Source organism: Bos taurus, chromosome 7 (assembly GCF_002263795.3).
Source record: "Bos taurus isolate L1 Dominette 01449 registration number 42190680 breed Hereford chromosome 7, ARS-UCD2.0, whole genome shotgun sequence".
Classification (NCBI taxonomy): Eukaryota; Metazoa; Chordata; class Mammalia; order Artiodactyla; family Bovidae; genus Bos; species Bos taurus.
The window spans coordinates 43,030,629-43,057,204 of NC_037334.1; the positions used below are offsets into that span (position 1 = coordinate 43,030,629).

At 56.0% G+C, this 26,576-nt stretch overlaps 1 protein-coding gene across 2 annotated transcripts; it reads right to left on the reverse strand.

Moving 5' to 3' along the window:
* Positions 1-3,045: 3,045 nt before the first annotated feature.
* MIER2 (MIER family member 2) lies at positions 3,046-26,073 on the reverse strand. 2 transcript variants are annotated; one of them, XM_015472192.3, is made up of 15 exons: positions 26,024-26,073; positions 18,015-18,105; positions 17,293-17,435; positions 14,879-15,004; positions 14,401-14,524; positions 13,864-13,955; positions 13,538-13,607; positions 7,400-7,551; positions 7,094-7,175; positions 6,931-7,025; positions 5,672-5,796; positions 5,460-5,593; positions 4,351-4,771; positions 4,146-4,178; positions 3,046-3,963 (listed from the first exon to the last, which is right to left on the reverse strand). In XM_015472192.3, the coding sequence occupies exons 1-14, from the start codon at positions 26,030-26,032 to the stop codon at positions 4,175-4,177; spliced, it is 1,668 nt and encodes a 555-aa protein (XP_015327678.1). In that variant the 5' UTR covers positions 26,033-26,073; the 3' UTR covers positions 3,046-3,963; positions 4,146-4,174.
* Between the last annotated feature and the right edge of the window lie 503 nt (positions 26,074-26,576).

Consider the following 26,576-nt stretch of genomic DNA (forward strand, 5'->3'; position numbering starts at 1 on the left):
CAGGGATGGGATCACATGGTGAGAGCAGCACAGATTCGGGTCAGGGCTGGAATTAGGGCTAGCTGGGAAATCCGCCTTGGGCCGAGGCTGACCCTGAGGACAGAGCCCAAACTGGGAGGCACTTATGTAACTGAGCCCCTAGAGACCTCACCTCCCCTCTTGCCTGGCAGTTGGCTGCTTTGCTGCACCTGAGGGACTAGGGGTTGGCTCCAGTGTTATAACGATGCAGGAAGAGGTGCCTGGGGGTGAGTGGAGAGGCTGGCATAAAGCAGGTGCCCCCCACCCAGTGCACCTCCAGCCCTGCCCCTCTGCACTTCCCTTGGGGCTTAGACATAAGAGACCCGGGTTCGATCCCTGGGTCAGGAAGATCCCCTGGAGAAGGAAACGGCAACCCACTCCTGTATTCGTGCCTGGAAAAGTCGCAAAGAGTAGGACACGACTAAAGTGACTTAGCACTGCAGCACTGTTGCTCCCAGGACTCAGCACGACCACCCAGTCAGGAACTGGGTGACCTCCAGTTCAGCCCCAAGTCCACATCCAGGAGCTCAGGTCCCGGTGACATCGCCCCTCATGCAGGCCCCCTCCCTCCCCTGCTGTACACTCAGTCTGCTTCTGCTGATCCCCAGCCTGGAGCTTTAGGAGGCAGGACGGACTGACCTGGCGCTCCACTGCTGCTTCAGAACCCAGATGAGTCCATGAGCAACGACTGGCCCAGCAGCCAGAGCGAGAGCTCCACAGGATCAACACAGGCCCAGAGAACTGTCTCCACCTGCTCCTCAGAGAGTGAGAGAAAGCAGGGCAGTCACACGCTCCCATGGCACCCCTCCGGGACCCTCACCCCCCACCAAGAAGCACACAGTGCAGACCTGGAAGCACTGGAAAGCCACCAACCCTGGCTCCTCCAGGCAGGTGGTGACTGGTGAAGAAAGTGGCACGGGCAGCAAAGGAGACTAAGAACCCCCTTTCAAAGATCCCACTACCATCCTGGGTCTCACCCCCTGGGGACAGCCCATGGGAACAGACCTGAGTGCACTTCCCAGGAGCTCACACAGGCCTGGATCTGAGCCCAACACCACAGGAGGGACTGGGGGCAGCGTGCACAGGCAGTACCCCCCCAGACATCTCCATACTCCAGCCACCACTGCCCACCCTCCCAACTTTACTGCCCAGGGACCCACCCACTGGACCCCCAAGATGGAGGGGAGACACAGGCTCCAGAACCTCCTGGCTGGTGGTACAGGAGTGGGCTCTGCCAGATGCTGAGGCAAAGTGACAGCCCAGCACCACCTCAGGGTAACACCGGGGCATCTGCGGTACCAGGAACCTGGGCTTCCTGTCCTCACAGCAGCCCAGGATGAGGGCTGCTGGGTCTAACAAGTGCGTGCACAGGACTCGGGTGAATCTGAATCCCAGGTGAACAAGTCACTTTTAATATAAGTATGTCCCAAACACTGTATGGGCTATACTTACCCTCAAAGATTTGTTTACCTGATTCAAATCTAAGTGGGAGTTCTGTATGTCATCTCAGAACCACAAACCAGGAAAATATGAGCTGTGGGGACAGCCCAGTCCCATTCTAGAGCCCAGGGTCCTGGGCCAAGGAGGACAAGGCCCTAGCCCAGAACTGTCCATGTGTAGCCACCTCGTCCATCCCACCCCCACTCCGGGAGCTGCTTGTGGGCCCAGCCTCTAGTGTGGCCTAACTGATGGCTGGCTCCTTCAACAGAGTGGCTGGGACCAGGGTCGCCTCCTGGCATGTGCTCTGGGAAAGGCTCCCCCAGACTGAGCACCCACCTCCCCTTGTGTGGTTAGAAAGTAGGTCACAAAAGAGCTCCATTCCAGCTGTGAGGAGAAAACGCTGCATGAACTGGAGAACCGTAGCAGCAAAGGTACAGTGGCACTTCTGTCTGTGAGAAGCCCATCCTAGAGGCCAGTGCAGGCATCTCCTAGCACTGGGACAGAGCAGGGAACCTGGGTGCAGGCAGTGATTCTGCCTGCGGGTCTGGGATAGACACCAGTGGACCTGCAGATGGGCAGGCAGGGCCAGCTCAACATCAAGATGCCTAAAGCAGGGGCTTCCCTGGTGGCTCAGTGGTAAAGAATCTGCCTGCCAATGCAGGGGACACTACTGAAGCCCATGTGCTAGAGAAAGCCCGTGCAGCAACGAAGACGCAACACAGCCAAAAACTGATTAACCAGTAAGAAATATACAACGTGTGTGTCAAAGGTGGGCCAGGCAGTGGCCGGTGGCAGCAGCAGGAGGGCGAGGGAGCAAGCAGCACAGGGAGGACAGGACAATGCACAGTCTGAGGACAACCTGGGCTCTGCCAAGTAAGTGGGGACCCAGAAGCAGAGCCCAGAAGGGGCAGCAAAAATGACTGACAAGCCAGCCGGGAAGCCCCATCCCCACCCTCCACCTCCCCATCAGGGTTGAAATGCACGGACCCTCAGGTCCTAGGAGCTCCACAGAGGATAGACACCAGGCACACCACATCCAAACGTAAAGAGAAAATCACAGTTGGAAAGAAAAAGATGTCGTGTTTGGGAAACACAAGTGAGAATGACAAACTTCTCATAACAAGACGAGCCAGGAATAAATGGGACATCAAGGATGCCATGAGAAGAAAAAGCCAACCTGAAATGTTACCATTGTTCCGGCACGAAGTCATTTCCAACTCTTATACCAAGTTAAAAAAAAATAAGTGCTTGAGAAACAAAGGCAGGGTGAGGACTCTCAGCCATCAAAAGCCAAGAGAAACCGGTGCAGTCTCCCTGTCCAGCCCATCCATCTGCAGTCTCCCAGCCCGTCTGCTGCCTGGCACCCCCACCTCTCACCCGCTCCCACAGGCAGGTCCATCCCCATCAGGTGCCAGCTCAGAATTGCCTCCACTTACCTGACAGCCTCCCTTGCACCATCATCGAGACACAGAGCTTGCTCCCCACAACCCCCAGGCCTCCAGGTCCCTGAAGCCAGACCAGCATGGGGTCCACCAAATGACTGGCACCTCCTGCCACCCACCTGCCTGATCCACCACAAGGCACCCACAGGGCTTCAAACCAAGTTTAATAAATAAAACAGCAAGGGGGTCAAGGCAGTGTCACTTCACAGTGTGGTCCTTGGTGGGGCAAGGGAAGGTCGAGTCCAGCCCTGTGGATGGCTCGAGCCAAAGCCCCCCTGGTGACACGGGGTGGGAGCGCTGCCCTGCCCCTGGAGGACCCCACTCCCATTTGTAAACAGAAACATAAATAAAACAAGGCGGCTAGAGAGAAGAAGGTCCAGGACCCCAGCAGTCCCGCTGGGACCTCAACAAAAACACAACCTCCTTAGTCAGGGAAATAGGCTGGAGCCGGGCCCCCGGTGCAGCTCGGAAAGGGCCTCAGTGCCGAGGGGTGTGAGTCCCGTGTCCTCAGACCCACACCCGAGGCAGCCAAGGACCCAGGGGGTGGGGGTGGGGTGCGTAAAGTGCAGCTTTTCCTGAAGTGGAGAGCGGGCGGACAGCAGGGCAGGGCCAGCGTCGAGGTATATGGCTCTGCGCCCCACGGGGTTTGGCACCGAGTAGCAGCTGCCCCAAGCCTGGGCCAGGGCGGCCCATAGTCCAGCCGGGCGCAAGAGACGAGTGAGCAGAGTGCTGAGGGTGCCCGGCGGAGGCTGCTGGTGGTGCGGCATCCGGCCTGTCTCCCCTGTCCCTGGCAGGGCCTCTGCTGCTGGACAGGCCGGCCCTCCAGGCCCGGCCGGCTGATGGATCCCAGGGTGGGCGTGGAGCCTGGGTCACGTGGTGTGTGGCATGGGAGGGCCCCGCTCACCCTGGTCCTCGAAGAGTTCTGAGCAGAAAAGACGTCACCCAAGGCCCACAAAAAAAGGAGGGGTCAGGAAGACTGACAGGCAGGCTTCGCAGTGGCCCCAAGTCCAGTCCAGCTACACGCCCGCCTGTGGCCAGGGATCAACAGGTCATCACATTACAGCTGCAGGGGAGAGCGGGAGAGATGGGAGACATCAGTGCAGCCCCCAAGCACTGGGCCCACCCTACCTCCCGGAGACCCACCCCCACTGCCGACAGCCCCTCCCAAGGCAGCAAGGCCTGGCACCCGGGGAGGGCTGGCGGCTCGCAGGGCCAGGAGCAGCCTGGCACTGGCCCCGTGTGTACCTTTTTGGATTTTGAACCGTACGAATGTATTACCTAGTCAGAAAGATAAATAAGCCAAATTTAAAGTAGAGAATAAAGCTAAAGAAACCAACAGCCTGCTCGGGGGCCACGCCTCCCTCGGGCCCTGGGGCAGCCCCTCCCGCTGGCCTCAGCATGGCTTGAGGTGGGGGCACAGCAGATGGGGGGTCTGGGGGGCCACACTCACTGTGACAGGGGCTCCGAGTGCAGCCCAGAGGCCGGGCATGCAGGGTGGGAGGCCAGGAAGGGGTTCACGTCCCCGATGCCGATGAGTCCAAACTCGGCCACCGACAAGGCCACTTGCGGAGGGCCCACGGTCTCCTCAGGCTCTCCATCTGTGTCCTCGTGGCTGGAGACGAGCGGCAGCTCCTCAGGCAGGGTCAAGTCCACAGCCAGCCTTGGGCTGGCACCGGGCTCTGGAGCAGCCGTGGCAGGCGGGAAGAAGGCCGGCTCAGCGAGGGCTGGGGGCCGCCGAGACGACGGCAGCGCTGAGGGCTCATCCAGTGGCGGGAACGAACGAGGCCCTGGCTCCGAGGATGGGGGTACGTCAAGGGCCTCCCCAGGCTCGCCAAGACTCCGGGACATGCTGCTGCCCATGCTCAGGGGCTCTGAGGGGGGAGAACGCAGCTATGGCCAGGCCCCCACGGTGCCCACACCCAGCCTCGTCAAGTCAAGGGCAACGCAGCCATAGTCCGCAGGCCCAGAGGTCGTGATCACCTCAGGCGGTAACCTGTGTGGGCTCCAGCCTGCTGGGCCCAGCAAAGCCAAGGACCCTCCTCACAGAACGCTCACACAAACGTGTAAGACACACGAGGACACGAGGGGCCTGACTTGTGGGAAGGACATGACCCTGTTCCTCAGGGTGGGCTAGGACACAGCAGGTTCAGAGAAGGTGAGGGGAACGCAGGCGCCTCACCGGGCACACCAGGGACCCGACCACACTCTGGAGCCAGGACGACGGAAGCCCTGCAGACCCAGAGACCAGGGTCCTTATCCCCTGTGGTCCCTTCACAACTGCACTAACCACCTGGGCCTCATCCTGCTCCCACACAGCCCTGGGCCTGGATGCCAGAGGGGGCACAACAGCCCCCTGGGCTCCCACCCAGGGCCACAGACCACATGGGGCTCCCCCTACATGTGGACTCAGACTCCAAGGGCGCCTCGTGTGTGAGATGCCCTATGAGACCATATGAGTGGAAGGACAGGGGCCCCAGACCCCTGCTCTTCAGTGTCCACTGGCCCAGGTTGGAGATCAGGGAGGAGGGGCCCTGAGGACAGGGCCTGCCCCCTACTCACCCGTGTGCATCTGGGCCAAGCGGTCATGCTCAGGGCCTGGGCCATGGGCAGCGGCAGGCAAGGGCAGGGGTGGCGATGAGCGGGGGCGGCCAGGGCCGTCAGGGTCACTGCCCTCCAGGTCCTGGTCGGCATCCCTGCGGGGAGAAGGGGTGAGGGCTGGGGCTGCCTCAGGCCCAGTGCCCTCCCAGCACCCGTGGGCACCTGGCACACACGTGTTTCCTGACGGGCCGTACTTCCGGCGGCCTAGCCGTGTCTGCTGAGAGAAGTAGTCGTAGCGCTCGGACTTCTTCCACAGGTAATAGTACTCCACGCACTCACCCACTGACCGCGTGCGCACCTGCAGGGAGTGCCAGTCAACTCAGCCCAGCCCTACCTCCCCCACTGCCCAGACAGCAGGGAGGAGCAGACCCCAGAGCAGATGCCGCAGATGGTGGCCCAGCTGCTGATGGGAGAACCCACTGCTGTGCCCAGAACACGGGACCTGACACCCATGCCCAGGAGGGCCTGGGATGAGACATACAGAACACCCCCGACCCCCAGAAGCAAGACTGACTGGCTTCCTGGAGGCCACCATCATGGCTGACTAGAGACTCGTGTGGGAGGAAGACCATGAACCCTAAGCCAAGTGCTCAGGGAGAGGGCTGGGGGCTGGGGGGGAGGGCGGGTTTGGGGGAGGTGGGGTAGGAGTGGGCCCACACTGGGAGCTTCAGGAGCAGAAGCAGCCCCCATGGGAAGACCAGTGGGCCTGGGCATGCTGGGCCTGGTTTCGGGCCCATCCCTGTCCACAACAGCCCCACATGGGCCCCACACCTACTCCAACCCTGTAGGGGAGACACTGAATCCCCAGCTGTGAGCATCCCATAGGGCGGGGAGGACCAGGCCTGCCAGCCCTAGGGGAGCAAGGTAACTGTCAGGGATGATGGGCTGGAGGAGGAGTCACGTGAGAACAAGGGGGAGAGTGAGGCCCCTAGACAAGCCACAGGCACCCAGCCAGGCAGATGTCTGGGGCTGTGTGTGGGGAAGCCTGGGGTTGTGCCATAGGCCAGGGAGCCACAGGTGGGCAGCATCTGTGCAGGACACAGGGAGACCAGCAGTGGCCCAGGTCTGGATGAGAGGGATATGGGCTTGGGGAGGAGGATGACACAGGTGTGGGGAAGGGCACGTGGACCTGGGACCTGACAGCCACTCTGGCCACACCCCGTGGGTGTCACGGCAGAAGAACCTTGTCCTTGGGTAGAGTGAAAGTGGAAACCCTTAGTCCCCAGACAAGGGAGTTGAGGGGGAGTGCAGGTAGGGTTGGAGTTGGGGAATCGGCAGTGAGCACGGATCCATCCCCAGACTGGAGCCTTTCCGGGGGAGCAGGCGGGAGGAAGCTAGAGCTGCCAGGAGCTTGGGGGGGGGGGTTCGTCTTGACCTCCTGCTGCGGGTGGAGCTCCCTGGCTGGGAGCCGTGGGCAGCAGGCAGGACTCACCTTGTTGGCCTGGATCAGGTGGAAGTTCTTGCCATGCACGCGGAAGCCATGCTCGAAGTTGCGGCGCTCCTCCTCACTCCAGGCGCACAACCCGTCTGCAGGGGTGTGGGGCAGTCAGCAGCGGAGCAGGGGTTAGGGGGCCCCCAGGCAGACCAGCGCTCACCTCGGATCACCTTCACGTTGAACCGCAGCCTCCGCAGGGCCTCCTCCGCATTGAAATTGCACTTCACCAGCTCGTACAGGGCCTGGGAGATGGAGGGTGGCAGCCACTGAGACCTCTGCCCGCTCACCTCAGGGGGCAACGGGGTGGTCCACACTGCCACAAGGACGGGAAGATGGATGGGGTGGGGGCGTCCACTCTACCATTTCCCGTCACTAGCAGTTTCCAAATGAATTCGTCCCAAGCACAGGACCATGTTGGCTCCCGCCCCTCTGGCCTGGCAGTCCCTCTGCCCCACAGGCAGCCCACCTGCTCACTGTCCTTCACGGCCTCTCCCTCCGGAAGCTGAGACCCGGCCATCTCGTGCCACCTCCGCTTCACTGCCCGGTACAGGAACTCCTCCACTTCCCTCTCGGGAAGGATGTTGGGGTCCCAGAGCAGCTGGTCTTCGTTCTCGTAGACTGTGCAGAAGGGGCAAGGTCACGTGTGGGCACGCAAGTCACCTCCTCTGACCACTTCCCAGGAAGCTGAGCAGGGGAGGCCAACTTTGCCCCTCCAGAGGACAAGGGCCTGACTGGTGGCCTGGGCAGGGCCTCCACCTCTGTGCCCCTCAGGACCAGCTCTGGGCACCAAGGTGGGAACAGGGAGAGGCCAGAGGGGACCGAGTGGCCAGAAATCAAGGCCAGCTTCCCAGAGGAGGTAGCAACTAACCGGGGCTGGAAGGGGGACTTCTGACCCCAGCCCTGAGAAGGCAGGTGCAGAGCGAGCTCAGGGAGGGGAAAGGCAGGACCAAGGGAGGAACACGTGGAGCCCAGACGCAAGTTCGGTGAGACCTGGGTGAAAGCCTTGCTCAAGCCAGAGCCACCCAGCCGCCAAAGCCCTCAAGTCAGCACCACACACCAAGCCAGACTTCCCCTCAGGCTGCAGTCTGCATCCAGTGGGCAGCCCCTAGCTGGGCAAAGCACATAGCAGAGAAGAGGCAGAGGGAGACTCCAGTGCCAGGACCTCTCAGTTATCCAGGGAAGAGCCCCTGGGACCAAAAACTAAACCACACACACAAGCCCAACACCCAGCACAGGGGCTGAAGATGGAACCCACTCCAGGCTGGACTCTCTCCTGTGGGGGACCAGCAACTCCACGGTTGATGCCCAGGGACCTGCAGCCACTTCTCTCCACCTCCAAAGTCAACCCAAGTCCCAGGCTGGACCAGGGGGGTCAGCCAGAGGGGAGAGCAGGCCGCTCCAGAGAAAAAGTGACACCTGCCACCTAGGCTGTGTGTTGACCTGTCACAGCAGGGTGAGAGGAACCATGCAACCACACATAAGTCCACGGACAGTGAGACATCAGAGCTGACATGCAGGATTTCAAAATAACCATGATCCATGAGGTAAGATGACAGCAGAAAAGAACAAAACAAATAGAAAACTGCAAAATTTCAGCAGAGAACTGAAAGCCATTCAAAAGAATCACACAAGCATCCGAGGACTGGAAAACACAGTGTGTGAGTTATGAATCACCAGGGAGCTTCAACAGCAGCAGATGACATGATCAGTGACATCACAAAGAATTTTGTTCAAATGTATCAAACTGAAGCTTTAGGAGAACACAGTTCGAGAAGTGAGTGAGATGGACAAGCACCTGAGATGCAGGTAAATGAGCCACAAATCACAAGGACAAGGCCCTGGGCCAGCTGTGGAGAGAGGAGGGCAGGAAGCCCACGGCAACTCTGACCCACAGAGCCAGGAGCTCAGGGCACGCCACAGTCTGAACCCCAAGAAACAGGAGAAGGCAGAAGGGAAGTAAACAATCTCAATGGAAACAGACACAAAAAGACAGTGGAGTAAAGCTGGTCAAGTGTTGAAAGGATAAAGCCTGAAAACCTAGACTTCTGCACCCATGAAAATAGTCTTCAAAAATGAAAGTGAAATTAATATTTTTCAAAATTCATCCACAGCAAAACGGCACAAGGAGCACTGAAGAGAAAGTTCTCCACCTCCCGGCCACGGAGGCTGGAGAGATGGATCGCAGCATGTGGGTGCCGTGGGCAGAGATGCTCGCAGCTGCGAACTGCTGGTGCGAGCGAGGCTGGGGAAGAGGTGGGACGAGTCACTTTGTCTGAAGCCCCTGAAGTAAAGGGGAAAAGGGGCACATCCATGCAGAGCGAACCAGGGTAACCACTGTGAAAGTGACACAGACATTAAGACCAGAGTCCAAAGAGGACAAAACAACAGAATAAATTACCTGATGAATCAAACACAGGACAAAATAAAGGAACAAAGAATAGATGGAAGAGGCAGAAAACACACAGCACGATGGCAGACATGACCCCCTACTTGCAGGGGTTGGAGGACATAAGGACTGGACTCAACATGTGAACAGACAAAAATCAGATCCCAATATACTCCATTTACAAAACTACACTTTGTGCATAAGAAGGCAGAAAGGAATGTACTGTGCGAATACCAGACAGACAGACATCAAAGGAACATTCACAACACCGGCCACAGAGCCCAGCCCCCTGACCCCAGAGGACAGAAAACAGAGCACAGCCTTGGGCCTCAGAGAACTCCAGCTCAACATGAGCAACAGGAGGGGAACCAGAGAATCTACAGTGCTCATGCTTCTAAACAACCAGAGTCAGAGAAGGTACCACAAGGGAAACTAGAGAACAACAGGATGAAGCTAAAGAGAAGGAAGGAGGTAAAGATGGAAATAAAAGTCAGCTACACAGAAATCAGATGACAGAGAGACAGCAACAAACCAAAAATTAGCTGTCCCTTGTGAAGGGCAATAAAATTAATATAAACTCCAAAAACTCTGATCAAGAGAGAATACAAAACAAAAAATGCAAATTACCACTATCAGAACCCCAAAAAAGAGACATTACTACAGGTCCTATACACATTAAGAAAAGAATAAGAGAATATTATGAACTTTCTGCTGAAAAGTGAACAATTTAGATGAAACTGGTAAACTTCTCAGAAATATAACTTATCAACTTATATAAGTTGATACAACTTATACAACTTATATAAGTTGACACAACTTATACAACTTATATAAACTGAATTAATCATTCAGACTCTTCCACACACAAAAAAATCTAAACTGAACCCCAAGCCCACAGAGCATCACCACAGAACCCTTCCAACATCTAAAGCAGCAGCAGTAACCGTCTTACAGATTCCTCCAGGCACTAGAAAAAGGCACTTCCCAAACATTTCCCAAAGACGGGTAACCCTGAAACCAGAGCCCCAAGAGGACAAAATGAACAGAAATGACAAGCCAGTGTCTCCACGGACATGCGTGCAAAACCCTGTATAAGGAAGGGGCTGACAACATGCACCAGCCCGTCTTGGGGGCAGCAGTGCTCGGCGGTGGCCAGCACAGTGTGGGGAGCACAGACCAAGGCTCCAGGGAGGACAGGTCAGGGTCCCGCAGTTGTCAGGGTCTCACATGCCTCTGATCAAAGCACGGGCTCAGCTCATGCACACAGCTCAAACTGTTCACATGAGCTTCTGTTTAAAGACACCTCATTTCATACATGTTGTGGGCTCACTAACACCGAGTTCACAGCAAGAACTCATACCTGGACAAAGCTCACCTCACATGCGTTTTCTCTGACAGGCACGCCTCAGCCCTCATGTGCTCAAGATCCCCAAGAGCAGCCAGCACCACACCTGGGGCCGCTTTAAACAGCAAAATGCGAAAACCACAGGGTTCAGTGGACGCGAGTGAGGCTTGTGATGACAGCTGAGAGCTGAACAGAGAAGGAAGCTTCCCTGGGTCAACCTTCCCGGGAACATGTGTCCTGGACAACTCGATGTTTCTACCCTCTGCACACGTGCGTACCCAAAAATGACCCTGAAAGCACTACAGGTGTTCATTCTGGGCCCACACGTTAACTTTAGCCATGGGGTAAATGCACAAATACAGAATCTACAAATAAAAAGGATCGACTGTACACACATGTATCATTATCATAAAAGACAGTATTTCGTGACTTGGTACAGTTTACTCCAGAATCCAAGGCTGGTTTAATGTCCCAAAATCTACCAATTCACTACATCGACAGAACAACAAAAAAATGACCACAGATGTAGAGGCAGAAAAAGTATCTGACAATTCACAGCAAAAATTGCCTGCTACTAAAATCAGAAAGAACCCTTCTCATCTAATAAATGTAATTCTATGGTTACACCAAGTGGGGAATGACTGAACATCTCCCCAAATCTGGGAACAAGACACAGATGTCCTCAGTCACCACTTCTTTTTTCTTATGTTCTGGAGTCAGTGAAATGAGGCAAGAAAAAGAAATAAAACATACAAAGATCACAAAGAAAAAAGGTTTTCATACACAAATGATATGACTGGTTACATTTAAAAATGCAAAAGAATCTACAAGCCATTAAAATTAGTAAGCGAATTTAGCTAAGTCGCTGTGTACAAGTTTAAACTAAAAGAATCCAAACTGCATTTCTGCCAGCAAGAATCACAAGACTGCTACCCTTAAAACTCTGAAACTGATGAAATTAAAGAACACCTAAACAGAGAGGTCAGCCACACTCACAAACTTGAAGTGTCAGTATCATTAACATGTTGCTCTTCCCCAAATTAACCTTAAGAGCCAATGCAACCCTAATCAATCCCAGCAGGCACTTCTAGACCAAAGGACAAGCTAATCTGAAAACTTCTGTGCATGCACAAACAAGTTACAAAGCTGGAGGTTTCAGGGCATCTCAGACTTACTTCAGAACTGCAACAATTAAGACAGAGTGGTCAGACAAAAGTTACAATGTTGGAGGTTTCAGGGCATCTCAGACTTACTTCAGAGCTGCAACAATTAAAACAGAGTGGTCAGAATCCTGGGTCAGAAAAAAGAAAACAAGAGAAACCCCCAAAGCAGAGGGACCTTGCCGACACTGATCTCTGATAGAGGCACCCCTGTAATTCAGTGGGGGAACGATGGACATGTCCATGTGCAGGACTTGCCGCGGGATGGGTGGGGGGGCAGTCAACCCTGACCCATACCTCCAACCCACAACACGTTAAAATTAAATTAGATCACAGACGCCAACATAGAAGAGGGTCTGGAGACTTCTTAGCACACAAGCGAATTGTGGCTAAAATAAAGACAAGCTAGACTTCACTGAAATCAGACCCCACTGATGGGAGAACACGCCTGCAGTGCACACAGCCAGCCACGGACACACCCAGGACACTGCAAAGCAGGAGAGGAAGGCACTCCATTCAAAGGGGAAAGGCCTGGGCAGGAACCTGCAGGAGACACCGAGTGGGAGGAAAAAGCACTTAAAGCCACAGCAGGGCCCACTCCATACCCACCAAGACAGACCACCCAGGGCTGAGGAGGGCACAGAGCAACTGGAACTCCTACACAACTGGCAGGGCCCATGGTGCCCACGGATGATGCCCCAGAAATGAGCGTGAGTGTCCACCAAGACGGCCACACCACAAACCACCAGAACACCGACTGGCTAGAGGAGGAGTCAACATAGGCGTGCACACAGGGGACCTGATGCCACAGCGCCCACAGTGCACACAGTGTGGAGGGCTCCCTGCAGGGAGAGGCCAGCTCCCGGCCCAGGGATCAAGGGCAGACCTGTAGGACAGCACAGGCTCAGCTCTCGGCCTCCTCTGGGGAGAGGCCGTGTGCCAGCACATCCTGGGACCCGGCTCAGCCACAGCCTCCTGTCTCCCATCCTTCACCCAAACTGCCTATGAGGAACAAGCACATCCCACCAGCCCACATCCAAATTCGGGCCCTGGAAGGCATTCCCCTCTTTACCAAGGGTCCCCCAACTCCCTCGTCTATCCCATCCCCCAATCCCAGCTGCCGAATTGTCTCAAAAAAGCCTCTGAGCTCAGAGTGCCGGCCCAGGGCATGCGGGAGCCCTGGGGCAAAGAAAAACAGATCCTAGTCAACAGGTACCTGCCTTCACGTCCCGACCTCAGCACCTGTACACAGAAGCGATGATTTCTACCTCAAAGAATGGAGGCCCAGCTCCACATTCCAGTGGGATCAACAGACAGACAGACATCAAGTCAGATGGCAAGTGCCCTCAGGAACAGGGCAGAGCAGAAAAACACAGGTCTCTGGCAGGCGTGCGGGAAGAGCCCCGGATGAGATGAGGGACTGACCTGTGGGCAACGTGGGGAGAGCCCACACACCCAAGAGAACAAGTGCAGCAGCCCTGGGCAAGGACTCGGGGTAACTTCAGGGCCCACAGCCAGCCAGCAGGGAGGGGCAGCTACCTCCCAGAGCACCCTGAAGGTCAGCTGTCCTAGGTGGGCACCTGAGCTGGGCCGGGACTCTCAGGCTTGCTCAGAGGACCTGGGAACCAATTCTGGCTGGACACCAAAGTCTTTCCTGAAGGACTGGATGACGTTTCACCTGCTCCCTGCCCCCCAGCTCCGAAGCCCACTTACTCTTCTCACCATGCCGGTTCGAGTGCAGGTTGCTGAGGTCAGCTTGGAACTGAGGCCCAACCATGATTTCCTGCAAAGGCAAAGACCCAGGAGGGTCAGGGTGGACAGCGGTGCTGATGGGGGCTGCAGGCCACTGCCCAGAGCCAGTACTGGCTGAATCTGCCTGTCTGCTCTGAGGCTAAGCCTAGGAGTGTGCAGGTATGTGAGCAACAGTGTGTCCGGCATAGCCAGTCCTCTGGTGGGGTGGAGGGAGTGGGGGAGCCCCCGGACAGGACCAGGGCCACAGAACTCAGGCTCGAGTCCACTCCAGCGTCAGAGCTGCTCACCTTCTTACACTTGTTGGCAGGAAGCGGGTCCTCCTCAGCATCTGATGAGCTGGATGAGCCAGGCTCCTTGTCTGCATCAGCCAGGAAGCAGGCTTCAGAAAAAGAGGAGCAGTGAGGCACGTGCCCTCTGCCAACAGACCCTGGCAGACCCCAGGCCCCCACCCCGTTCTCCAGCCACCTGACCCCCAGGCGTGCCCCTACTGAGAGGCGGTGGTCCCAGGCCCCAGCCAGGGGATGAGGCGAGAGGGCACAGAAGCAGGGTCCACTAGGGGCTCTGCTGCGGTCCTAAGCCCACTGGGAGCCGGGAACTCGACACCTCCTGCTACAGCGCACCATCGGCCGGGTCAGGGCCCGAGATCCCCTGGACTTAACAGACATTCAGCCACAAGAACCAACATGCTTCCCCCTCGCATAAACCCAGGTCACCAGCCTCCGCACAGGGATGGTGCCCAGAGTGGCTCCAGGAAGAGCAGGCACCCCAGGGGCCCCGAGGTCTGAGCCCCCAGCAGCTCAGGGGCAGAAGCGGGGGTCACCTACATCCACTCTGACTAGGGAAAAGGTCGGAGGCCTCGTGAGAGGTCACAGATGGGGTGAGATCATCGGCCGAGGACTGTGTTTCTTCCTCTTCTTCCCCTGAAAGCAAATCCTTCGCTATTTGGTCCTTTTAACAAGAAAGTAAAGAACATTTTTGTACTTTTTTTTTACAATCTCAAATAACACTAATGATAATAGCATGGTGGTGCCAGTGTGGATGAGCCACCCTGTAGGAGCACCTGGGACGGCTCTCCCCAATCCCCGGGGCTGCCAGCCGGGGAGGGGATGTGCCTCTGCCTGAGAACTAGGACAGTCAGAACCCCTCCCCTCTGACCCCACCAAGACCTGCTCGGGACCCGGTGTCTCTCCCTCCCAGGACCCTTCCCTTGGCCACACAGACCCTGGGTGGGTGGCCCGCACTTCCTGACCACACCCCTACCTGTCCAGGGCCCTCCTGCCCAGCCTGGAAGCCTCCTCTCACCTTGTCTAGGGTCATGTCGGGCAGGTGGGCTGCGGTATCGCTGCCCTCGCTCTCCCGTTCCGAGATGGGGTCCGAGGTCTCATAGCCGTACAAGGCCAATAGCTCGTCAAGGGGCATGTCGCTGCTCTGTGGGGGCAGGGCAATGTCAGGGGCACTGTGCTGGGGGCTCTGCCCCCCCTGCCCTTGAGCCCATCAGCCCCATGACCAGTCCCAGTGGTTCACTCCAAACAGACCCCAAGTCCAGCCCTCGTCTACCAACTCCTTTCAGCCCCCCAGAGGGCATCTCAGTCTTGGACCAAGGGAGCAGCTCCTTCAAGAGAAACCACTGACTGCTTGTCGCCAGAGTAAACCTCAGCATAAACGCTTTCAAGCAGAATATCCCAATTTTGGAAAACTTGGATCGGACAGCATGAAAATAATAAACCCCAATGCCCACTGTAAGGCTAGAAAGAGAATATAAAATGCAGGCGTTTCAGCTTTTGCTTTGAATATTATTATACGTTCTTTCTTTTCCTTAATCAGTGAATGAAAATTGTATCTGAAGAAAAAGATGTTTTTGGCTGCACCATGTGCCTTGCAAATCTCACTTCCCCAATCAAGGACTGAACCCTGTGTTTCAGTGAGAACACGGAGTCCTGACTGCCCAGCCCTCCAGTGAGAACATAGAGTCCTGATGACCCGACCACCAGGGAGCTCCCCTGAGGAAATTAGATAAGGTATTCAGCTAAAGAATAGCTGACTTTTTTTTTCGGTTACTTTTGAGAGGTTTTGAATTCAAGTTGAACTCTTTAAAACTGTTCTCTCCTTTTTGAACCGAAGACATGTTTTGGTTTTAAGACCAAGTTAGTACTAAGTGGCGGAGAAGGCAATGGCACCCCACTCCAGTACTCTTGCCTGGAAAATCCCATGGAAGGAGGAGCCTGGAAGGCTGCAGTCCATGGGGCCGCTGAGGGTCAGACACAACTGAGGGACTTCACTTTCACTTTTCACTGTCATGCATTGGAGAAGGACATGGCAACCCACTCCAGTGTTCTTGCCTGGAGAATCCCAGGGACGGGGGAGCCTGGTGGGCTGCCATCTATGGGGTCGCACAGAGTTGGACACGACTGAAGTGACTTAGCAGCAGTAGCAGCAGTACTAAGTGGTACACGGCACCAAGCTAAATAAATGTCCAGTGACTACTCTTTGGTCCCAGTACTTGAAATACATCTGGTGAGGTCAGTGTTGACCTTTAACAAACTGAGGTCTGTGTGCCCCACCTCCAAGCTGACATGATGAAGCCCCATTATGACTGGAGAAGTACACACACCTCAACTAGAGAGTAGCACCCGCTTGCTGCAACTAGAGAAAGCCCGTGCACAGCAACAAAGACCCAACACAGCCAAAAATTAATTAATTAATTAAGGCTACAGGACAGGGCCCTGACCCAGGAGGCCAGTGTTCTCACAAGAGACCAAGAGAGCTTGCTCTCACCCTGGAGACGCCGCACAAGAAGCCGCATCTGCAGCTGAGCAGCGCCCTGCAGACATGCCAGGCCAGCCTTTGTCTGGGGCTTCCAGGCCCCAAACAGCACAAAAATAAACCTGCTGTTTAAAGCATCCCATTCTGTGGGGCTGACACACGTGTGCTCTCTAGATTTTACATGGCGGACTCTGTGCACACACACAGGACTTACACATCATGGAACCAGCACCCAGCCAGCATCTCATCCACACAGAAGGTGACAAGATCACACATGAGTCAGGACCACTCTGGGGTCAGGGCTGCCAGGGTCAGGGCCACCCCAGGGTCAGGACTACTCCAAGGTCAAGACCAGTGGACCCTAACACAAGGACAGAGTTCATCGGATATGGCCACAGGGTCCAGCCCATGAGGCTGCCACCTGCCGCACTCTGCTGCAGCATCAGAAAGCATCCACAACTATGTCAACAGACTGGTAAATACTCCTGCCTTTTCCATGAACGGATCTGTAAGAGGCAAGACTCACTCTCTAACCTAAGAGACAGACCGCAACAGACTGACCTCTGCCTAAAGACAGCATTTCACAGAGATTTACAGAAATGTAAAACTATTTCACTCTTTTCCCTTATTTTTTTTGGTTTGGAAAACAGTTATATTTTCTCAAAAATGTGTTCTTTCTACTTACAATGGGTTTGCTGCATCACCTACATAAACAAAGCTCCTTGAGATCATCGATAATTGTTAAGAACACAAAAGGGGGGGTCTGGAGTCAAAAAGCTGGAGAACAGTGGGCTCACTCTCCAGGCTGGCTGGTCTGGAGCCCAGCACCCCAAGAAGGCAGGACCGGCTGGTGTGGCCAGGCCTCTGCTGACAGAGCCAGGTGGGCTCGGAGACCGAGCAGACACATGGAGCAGCTGCAAGGTCACTGATGCCCTGACTGCATTGCTGGGTACCTGGGAGACGAAGTCCTTCTCCAGCTCCTCCTCCGGCTTCTCTGGGCCCGGCGCTGCACCCTCGTGCTCCTCCCGGACACCGTAGTTCTGCGACAGGATCTCCGCCAAGTGGAACTGATGGTCCGCAGAGCCCATGGACACCACTGTGGGGGACAGCAACCCGGTGAGCTCTGCGCCTGTCCCAAACCTCGTGCTACGACTGAGACCATGGGGTAGAGAAGCCCACGGGCCCTGGGGCTGTGTGGGTGTATGCACGTACGTGTATGTCCACACAGCCGCCCAACAAATGCCCCACCCTCCTCTGGTCCCAGCCCAGTAGCTGGGGGACTTGACCAGATCTGGAGCCTTCCCCAAAGACCCAGGATGTGCTCACTGCTGTATCTCCATGCTGCGCCTCAGTACAGTGACTTGTAAAGAAACAAGAAAGGACACAGCCAGGTCTCACTCCACCCCAGCAGGAAATAAATAGTGAAGGTCTCCATGTGGGTCCCAAGAGTAACAGGAGGGGCTGGAGCCTCCGGAAGCCGGACAGGAGGGGCCGGTGGCCAGTTTGGGGAGGCACAGGGCCCCCAGACGGTGCCTACCCAGCACCCTCCCTCCTGCAGCCCCCGCCCCCAGCTGGAGGGGGGACCTGGCCAAGAGGGAGGTCCTGACCACCAGTTGGCTTGCCCTTGCCCCCATTGAGGCCCTGGCGATCCAGGGAGGGGTGGGGGGTTAGGTACCTGCTGTGGTCTGCAAGTTGGGCTCTCCAGGGCACAGACTGTGAGGCAGGCAGGAGGCCGCACCAGGGCTCTGCCTCTCCAGTGAGGAGGCCTGTGGAGGAGAGGAGCAGGGTTAAGGCCCGCAGGTAGCCAGATGGCCTGGCCATGGTCAGAGCTGACCCCCAGGGTATATCAGGGCCACAGGAGCAACCTCCACTGGCTGGCAGTGGGGGCACAGTGGGCCAGACTTTCAGTCACGGTTGGAGTCCAAGTGCCCAGGCAGAGATCCTCAGAGGGCACAGGGCTGCCACCACCAAGTTCAGACCCTCCTCCAGGTGGGAATAGCACCTGTGGGCACCATGAGGAGCCTGGATCAGCCAGCCACCAGCGGCTGATCATGGCCAGGACACAGTGTCAGGTGAGCCAGGCCCACACACAGCCCAGCCAACACCTGCAGCCAGGTGCTGACACCACAGCCACAAAAAGGGCCCAGCCTTCGAAACGTCATGTTCAAAACGCAAAGAGCCACCACGGAGAAATCGGGAAATTCCTCCAAACATAAACAGTTACCAAATGACCCAGCAATTAACTCTACTGCTAGGTACACACCCCAAAAAACCAAAAACATATGTCCATACTAGAAGGTATATACATGTGCTCACAGAAGTGTGACTCACAACAGCCCAAAGGTGTAAACACCCTAATGCCCAACAACAGGTGAATGAATAAAGAAGACATGGTCCATCCTATGATGAAATATTCCTCGGCCATGAAAAGGAGAGAAACCCTGACACTCGCTACCACGTGGACAGATCCTGAGAACAAGATGCTCAGGGAGAGAAGCAGACACAGAAGGACACACAGGATGTGATTCCACTAACGACAAACGTCCAGAACAGTCTGATCCACAGACACAGAGTGGGTTCCTGGTGGTCAGGGGCTGGGGAAGGAGTATCTGTTGATGGGGGTGGGCTTCTATTGGGGTGGTAAGGGTGAAGGTTTCAAAACTTTGTTAACATACTAAAAACCACCGAATTCAATACTTTAGATGGGGATATTATGAAGGACATAAATTATACCTCAAATTTTTAGAACTACATTAAAAAAAAAAAAAAACTGTACAACAGCTACCATTATCACGACATTCAAAAGCTTATTAAGAACAAGAAAACTAGACCAATAACTTTTATAAACAGAACCACAGTATTCCCCCAACAAAACACAAGCAAATTGAATTCAGCAACATGCAGAGAACACTACACAGTGACAAGGAGTGGCTCAGCACACGGACGCAACACACAGGTGACACCCAACGCAACAACTGCCCACAGCACAGACAAGACACACACCCACGGCATCGTCTCAGCAGACGCACAGACACAGCACCTGAAGTCCAGCACCCTTTCATGATGGAAACGCTGAATACACGAGGTTTGCGAGGGAACTTCCACCCAACCCCAGCCACTGCCACCTCCCCGAGACCAGGGCACTGCCTACACAATGCCGTCCTGGAGGTTCCAGAAGGCAGGAAAGTGAAATGAAAGGAATCCAAGTTGGAAAAACACATCATGACCTGGGACGCAGAAGATACTGAAGAATCCACTGAAGAGACTGGAACCAGTACAGGAGTTCAGCAAGGCTGCAGGACATAAGATAAGCCACAGAAACTTTACTCACATGCAGTAGCAACAAACAATCTAAAAAGAAAACAACGAAGACAATTCCATTTACAACAGCACCAGAAAGAATAAAATACTTAGAGATAAAAGGAGCAAAAGAAGTTCAAAACTAATACTCTGAAAAGTGCAAAGAATGTTGAAAGAAACTAAATATCTACATAAAATGGAAAAACACTATATTCCTAGCTCAAGACTTACAACTGCCAAGATGTTGACGTTCCTCAACTCATCTAGAGGTTCAATGACAGGCCTATGAGAACCCCAACTGGCCTCCACGCAGAAACTGTCCCAAAAATCACAAGAAAACTCAGGGACCCTGAACAGCCAGAACAATCTTGAGGGGAAAGAATGTTTCCTGACCTCAAAAGTACTGCAAAGCTACAGTAATGTAAACAGTGTGGTGTTGACATAAGGTGAGATATTCAGACCAAATTAACTGAGGATTCAGAAGTAAACCACATATTTACAGGCAAGCAAATTTTTTAAAGGGTGACAGAAAAATTCAACATGTAATAAACAGTCTTTTCAACAAATTGTGCTGGGATACCTGGCTATCCACACACAGAATAATAAAGTTCAAGTCCTCTCCCACACCACACAAAAATTCACTCAAAATGGATCAAAGACCTTAAACATAAGAGCTAACACTATCAAACTCTTAGAAGAAACCAAGGCAATGAGTCTTTCTCACCAGACAACGGTTTCTTAGGTAAGACATAAAAAACAACAACAACAAAAGAAAAAACAGATAAATTGTATTTCATCAAAATTAAAACTCTTTGTGCTTCAAACAGCAGCATCATCAAAGTGCAAAGGTGACCCACAGATCAGTAAAAGATATGTGCAAATCACGCAGCTCTAAAACTGGACTTGTATCTAGAATATGTAAAGAATTCTTACAGGTCATCAAGAAAAAGGAAATCGGATTTTTAAACAGGCAAAGCCTCCAAAGAGCTACACACACAGCCAATCGGTACATGGAAACAAGGCTCGATGTCAGGAGGACAAGTGAGCACACTGAGATCAGGAGAACACATGACACCAAGTGTGGGGACGTGGCCCCTGGGAGGGGACCTGCAGTGGACAGCGCAAGGAGCACACCGGGGGTTGGGGGAACCCCGACACACTGCCCTGGCGCAGTGTCAAGCGTGGAAGCCAGCGGGAGAGCAGACCGACCACCTGTGTGCAGGGCCGGAGCACACACAGCCTAATGACCAGCCCTTCAGCCCTCTACCCAGGAGGCACCGCCTCTGAAGGTCAAGGCCTTCCCTCTGCACTGACCACCCTGCTGTTCACACCCTCCAGGGGACTCCTCACAGGGTTCTCCCGCGTGACACACACCACCTGCCTAACAAGCTGCTGTTTCTCTCTTGTGAACCTGCCCCTGTCAGCCTGAACCACGGGGCCGCAGCCGGGACCCAGGGGGGCAGAGGGAAAAGTCAAGCCTCTCCTCCCTGACAACACCCACGAGAAGCGGAAATGTTCATCCACTCTAAGACCTGTTCACAAGTGTTCTCAGCAGTCTGACTCACAATAGCCAAAGGAGGAAAGAACCCAGAGAGACATCAGGTGGAATATCACTCAGCCCTGAAAAGTAGAGAAGCCCTGACACTCTTACTACATGGATGGACCCTGAGAACATGATGGTCAGTGAGGGAAGCAGACACAGAAGGACACACAGGGTGTGATTCCATTGATGGGAAACGTCCAGAATAGGACGATCCACAGACACAGGGAGTGGGTTCCTGGTTGTCTGGGGCTGGCGGGGAGAAGAAAGATGACTAAGGAGTACACGGTTTCTTCTGGGCTGGTAAAAATGTTCTAAAATTTTTAGATTCTAAAATTTTTGTGATGCCTGCACAATTGACTATATGAAGAACCACTGAATTGGACACATTAAAATGAGTGAACTGTAAAGTAAATGAACTACATATACCTCGGTAAAGCTGTTTACAAAAAAAAAAAGATTAAAATAGTTAATAAACTAAACTTTAAATTTTAGAAAAAAGTTTAGTAAGAATTTCCATGCTGATTTCCTGAGTCAAGAGGTTGCGTAATCATTTTCTTCATTAGAGAAATATGGGACTGAAATCTCTGAAAGGTCAAGTCACTCAGTAAAGCTTACACAGCATGTAAATGGTACAACTACAAGCGCAAACTCCAGCTCTGGAACTCAGAAACGCTTAACAGAACTGTCACTCTTCTTGGGAGCATGAACAAAAGTACACAAATGGTCAGTAAAGCCACAGAGAGCCAGGAGGCAGAGCAAGCCGGAGCCCTGGAAACACCAAGGTGAGGAGAAGTCTGAAGCTTGTCAGGAGACCGGCCCAGTTCTTTGGGAGGAAGTATAGGGGAGCCCCCAAGAGCTTTGGCCGGGAACACCCCAAGTTCTAAGAGGAAGTATACGGGGGAATACCCCAAGCGCTCTCTCAGGAGCATACCAAGTTCTATGAGGAAGTATACCAGGCACCCCAAGTGTTCGGTGGGAGTACCTCAAGTTCTAAGAGGGAGGAGGTGCCCAGGGGCACCCCAAGTGCTCTGCCAGGAGCACCCCGAGTTCTAAGAGGGAGTCCTCCCACACAGGCCGCTTTAAGAAGGTTAGCCCCCCAACCTGGGGCAGGAGGTAACAACACAGGGAGCGAGGGAGCAGCCTGGACACAGCACCAGAGTGACACCCTTGCCCCGCTCCAGGAAGGGGCCAGTAGCCTGCAGGCCACAGGTCACAGGCCACCTGCAGGTGCCAGCCCAGAGATGTTCCTTCTGGGCAAGGCCTGAGCATGAGGACAGCAGCAGACAGTCGGAGAAGGGCTTGGCCCCGTGCCCCCTCCACCTTGGGGTCTGCCCTGGGGCGCTGGCAGGGGAGCCCAGACAGCAGCAGGGGGAGCAGGGGCCAGAGGACAGGGGGAAGGCTGGGTCTGCTCAGCCTCCCCCCAGGCCTAGATCCCCAGGCTCACCTCAGGCAGCTCTGAGAGCATCACAGTTGCCCCAACACCGACTTTCAAGCCAGGCCCATGTGCAGCAGTGGGTTCCCAGCATCCTGTCCACCTTACCCTCCCCCCACCCCATTCAGAGCACTCTGGAGCCCATGGCCCCTGTTTTGCAAAGGTGGGAAAAGGAAACAGATGAGGAGCTGGCTAAGGGCATTCCGAGTTAAAAATGTTTATAAAGGAGAAAAAAGGGGGGAGAATCAGGGTTAGAAAGAAGGAAAGACAGCACTGTGGGGATAAAGAACAAGCCCAGGGTGGGGAGCTGCCTTGCCCTGGGGCCCAGATTGGGGGGGCGGGGGGCTCAGTCAGGAGGGAGGAGGGGCTCTGCCCTGCCTTCGGTGGAGGCTCAGACAGGACAGAGGCATAGCTGGAAGGGTCAGAGCAGTGTCTGGGTCCAGCTCACCCACAGAAACATCGGGGTCATCCTCCACTTGGCGAACCAGGCACCCCACCCACAGGCTCTTCCTCCAAGCATGGGACACCCACATGCCTTCCTTCCAGAGGGGAGTCCTCCACCCCCTCCCTGTGCAATGGCCGGGCCTGGGACTCTTGTGGGAGGGATCCACATGACCCCCAAGTCTAGGCTGTGAAAAACAGTGTAATTTCCACCAGCCGCCATGCTGTGAGGAAGCACAAGCCACAAGGGCAGGCCACGCTAGCGTTGCAGCCACACATGGGCAGCTCAGCCCAGCCACCAACCAGCCACAGCCATGGGCGGGACCAGCCAGACCTCCAAGCTGGGACAGGTAGTTAAGCAGCACTGGCTGCTTTGAGAAACTGACTGGAGAGGTGGCTCATCACACAGCAGCAGTTAGCCAGAACCCCCGGCCCCCAGCAGGTGTGTGGTCCCACTGGGCCGCCCAGCACCTCACTGCTGACTGACAGCCCATGCAGCACCTGCTCTGGGCTGGGGCCGTAGGAGGCCCCAGGGGCACAGCAATCAGCAAACAGGTTCTGCCTGCCAGTCTCGGCAAGTCACCCGCCTAGTTGGGGACACTAGCCAACAGCAGAGGTGCAGGGTACTGAGGGGGGAAAACAGGGTGGAGGCCCCGCAGCAGGGGTGAAGGAGGCCTGCGTGTTTGACTCCACAGAGGCCTGCAGGGCAGCAGACACCACTGCACAGCCATGCCCCCACGGGTGCAGATGCCACAGGGAGACAGGAACCCGGGGTGGAGAAGGTGCAGGGGGTCCTCGGAGAACAAGGCCACTGGCTGAGGATCACAGGGAAAAGACACACTTTACCCTAAGGACAACAAAAAGCCATGTTTTAAGCACAAGATACGGACAGCAGACTCAGCTTTTTAAAGATTAAGTTGGGATCCGCAAGCAAAAAATAAGAAGCACCCCACCTTCTCTCAGGGTGCTGATGGCTACCTTGGTGATGAGAAAAATCAGCACTCACTGCTTGGTCAGAAATTACCATTCGTATTGGATCAAGACAGGAACTGCACAAGGCTCAGCCTCTCTGTGCAAGCACGGAGCCAAGATCTTGTGGGTCCTCAACTCAGAGACTGGCCCAAGGCAGCGCAGAGTGAAAGGCTCCAGAGACAGGGGCAGCCTCCCGGGCAAAGGCCAGCCGTGCCCACCACCACTGGCATTTGCATACCCGCTGTCCCTCATTGCCAGGCCCTCAGGGCCTCCCACTGGCTTTCTTTTTAAGAAACCAGTTTCAATTCACCCCAAACTGGACACCTGGCAGCCCTGACAGGGCAGAGTCAACAGCCAAACCACGCACCACTCAGGGCAGGTTGGCTGGGGAGTCTGTCCCACCCACCTGTCACACAGGGCTATCTGCCTGGCCAAGACTGCTGGCCCCTGAGGCAGACCCACACATGGACAGCCACGCCCCTGCTGGGCTGTCAGGAGACCTGACTTCTACCTCCATCCCATAAGTACAGCCACTGCCCAGGAGGCTTGTTTCCCCAAATGCCCTCTAAGGAAAGAGAACTACTCTGGAAGGGCCCTTTGGGTCCAGCCACCCGCATATAAGACAGGAATGGGCTGGGGAGGTCTGGCCTTACACTGGTATGCCCACACCCTCTTTGGCACAAACGCAGGGCCTCTTGCTGCCCCTGCGAAAGTCAATGGTGGGAGAGAATGGCCAGTTCCACCCTCCACAACACCCATCCACTCAGCGCCAAGACATACAGCCCAACGTGGCTCCCGGATCAGGCCGAGCATCCCAGGACCCGGGCGAGTGTCTGCTCCTCTCTGGGCCTGGGCAGCCTCACCCACTGCGTGAGAATCACTTGCTGAGTCCAGGGACCTGCCTAGAGTCCCCACACTGACCGTCTGCGCTAAGAGTCAAGTCTGCTGAGTCCCTAGCAGATGCGTTATTCATTTCATCCTCTCTAGAGCCCTAAAAGGTGAGAGCAGGTTCGCACTGCTTTATCCAACATTCCAAAAAGCCCTCAAAGTGAAAGTTTTTGATCCCTGGTTCGACCTGCCACGAAGCTACCGGGTGTCTGGATCTCGACGATCCCAGCTGAGTTTGCTCAAGCATCATAGCCCGGAACCCCACAGATCCTCAAATCCGAAACACTCTGAACTCCAACATCGGTCCGGCCCCAAGGATTCGGGGTCTTGGGCCCGCTTTGCGGACAGAGAGAGGAGGCTCCGCGAAGCAACTTCAAGCCGCGGGAAAAAGCAGCCCTCCGGGCCGGGCTAGCCCCAGGTAGGAGCTCGAGTCCTGCGCGGGGTCCCGGGATCCGGCGGGAGCGCGACTCCGCGGGACCAGCGCCGGGGGGTGGTGGGGAGTGGGTAGGGTTAGAGGGAGCAAGATTCCGCGAGGTCAGCGCCGGTGGGTGGGGGCTGGGTAGGGTCAGGGGGCTGGGGGCCGGAGGGGGCACGACTCTGCACGGGGAGAGCCGCGGGATCGGGGGTGGGTAGGGTCAGGGGGCTGAGGGCCGGATGGGGCACGACTCTGCAGGGAGAGCGCCGCGGGGAGGGGCTTCAGCGCCGCTGGTGGGGTCAGCGGGCGGAGGTCCGGTGAGGCAGGGTCCGGTGGGAAAGCGCGCTCCGCGAAGTTGGCAGACGCGGGGCGGGCGCCGGGGGCGGGGGGCGGGGGGCGGGAAACTGTGGGCGCGCGCCCCCTCCCCGCCACCCCCGCTCCACCCCGCGCCCCGGACCCCCGCGCCGCACATGCGCACTGCCGCCCGCGATGTGGCACCCGGGAGGGGGGGACCCGGGCCGGGGGCGACTGCCGATGGAGCCCCGCGCCCCTCGGGCTCCGACGGGAGCCGTATTGTGTCCCGGCTCCGCGCCGCGGCCCGGGGCCTTGGCGCCCGGGGCCCCCACGCGGCCCGGCCAGGAAGCGGGGGCGCGGGCAGGGGCGGGGGCCGGCTCCCCCGGCCCGCTCACTCACCTCCGCCATGGCCGTGTGTGCGCGGGAGGCGGCGGCCGCGCCGGGATCCCCGGATGCGGGGCCACGCGCTCATTGGCTGAAGCGCCGGGGCCGGCGGGGGGGCGCCTGGGCGGGGTCGGGGGCGGGGCCGGGGCGGGGCGCGAGCCGGCGCGTAGTAGGTGCGCGATCTGGGATGCGCGGGTTTCCATAGACCTTGGCCTCGGCTTGGAAGGTGGGGGCACCCTGGATGGAAGTGCCGATTCCTGATAAGCAGAGCTTAAGCGCGGGTCCCCAGTCCTCCTTCCAAGCCATAGTGCCCCCCCCAGTGTTACAGCTGAGGATCCCGAGCCCCGGAGAGACAACCCCCACCCCTTAAAAGGACTTAAATCTGGGCAGCGTGGTTCTAGAACTTTCCGCACGTTTGCACCAGTGACGACGGATCTCACTGGGGGCTTGGAACCCGAGTGCCCAGTGTCAGCAGGGGAGGTGGAGCCCAGCCGGTTCACTGGCTCTGGACCTGTTGTTTTCATGAGTTGTATCTAATCGATGAAACATTGTGGGCCTGCGCTGGCGG

Bases quoted from the DNA above. Each gene is read 5' to 3' on its own strand.
- MIER2 (XM_015472192.3), bottom strand. The intron at 15,005-17,292 runs GTACCCAGCAAT...CTGCCCCCACAG, and splicing joins AGAAGGACTTCGTCTCCCAG to AGCAGCGACATGCCCCTTGA. The intron at 5,797-6,930 runs GTGAGTCCTGCC...CACTCCCTGCAG, and splicing joins ACCTGATCCAGGCCAACAAG to GTGCGCACGCGGTCAGTGGG.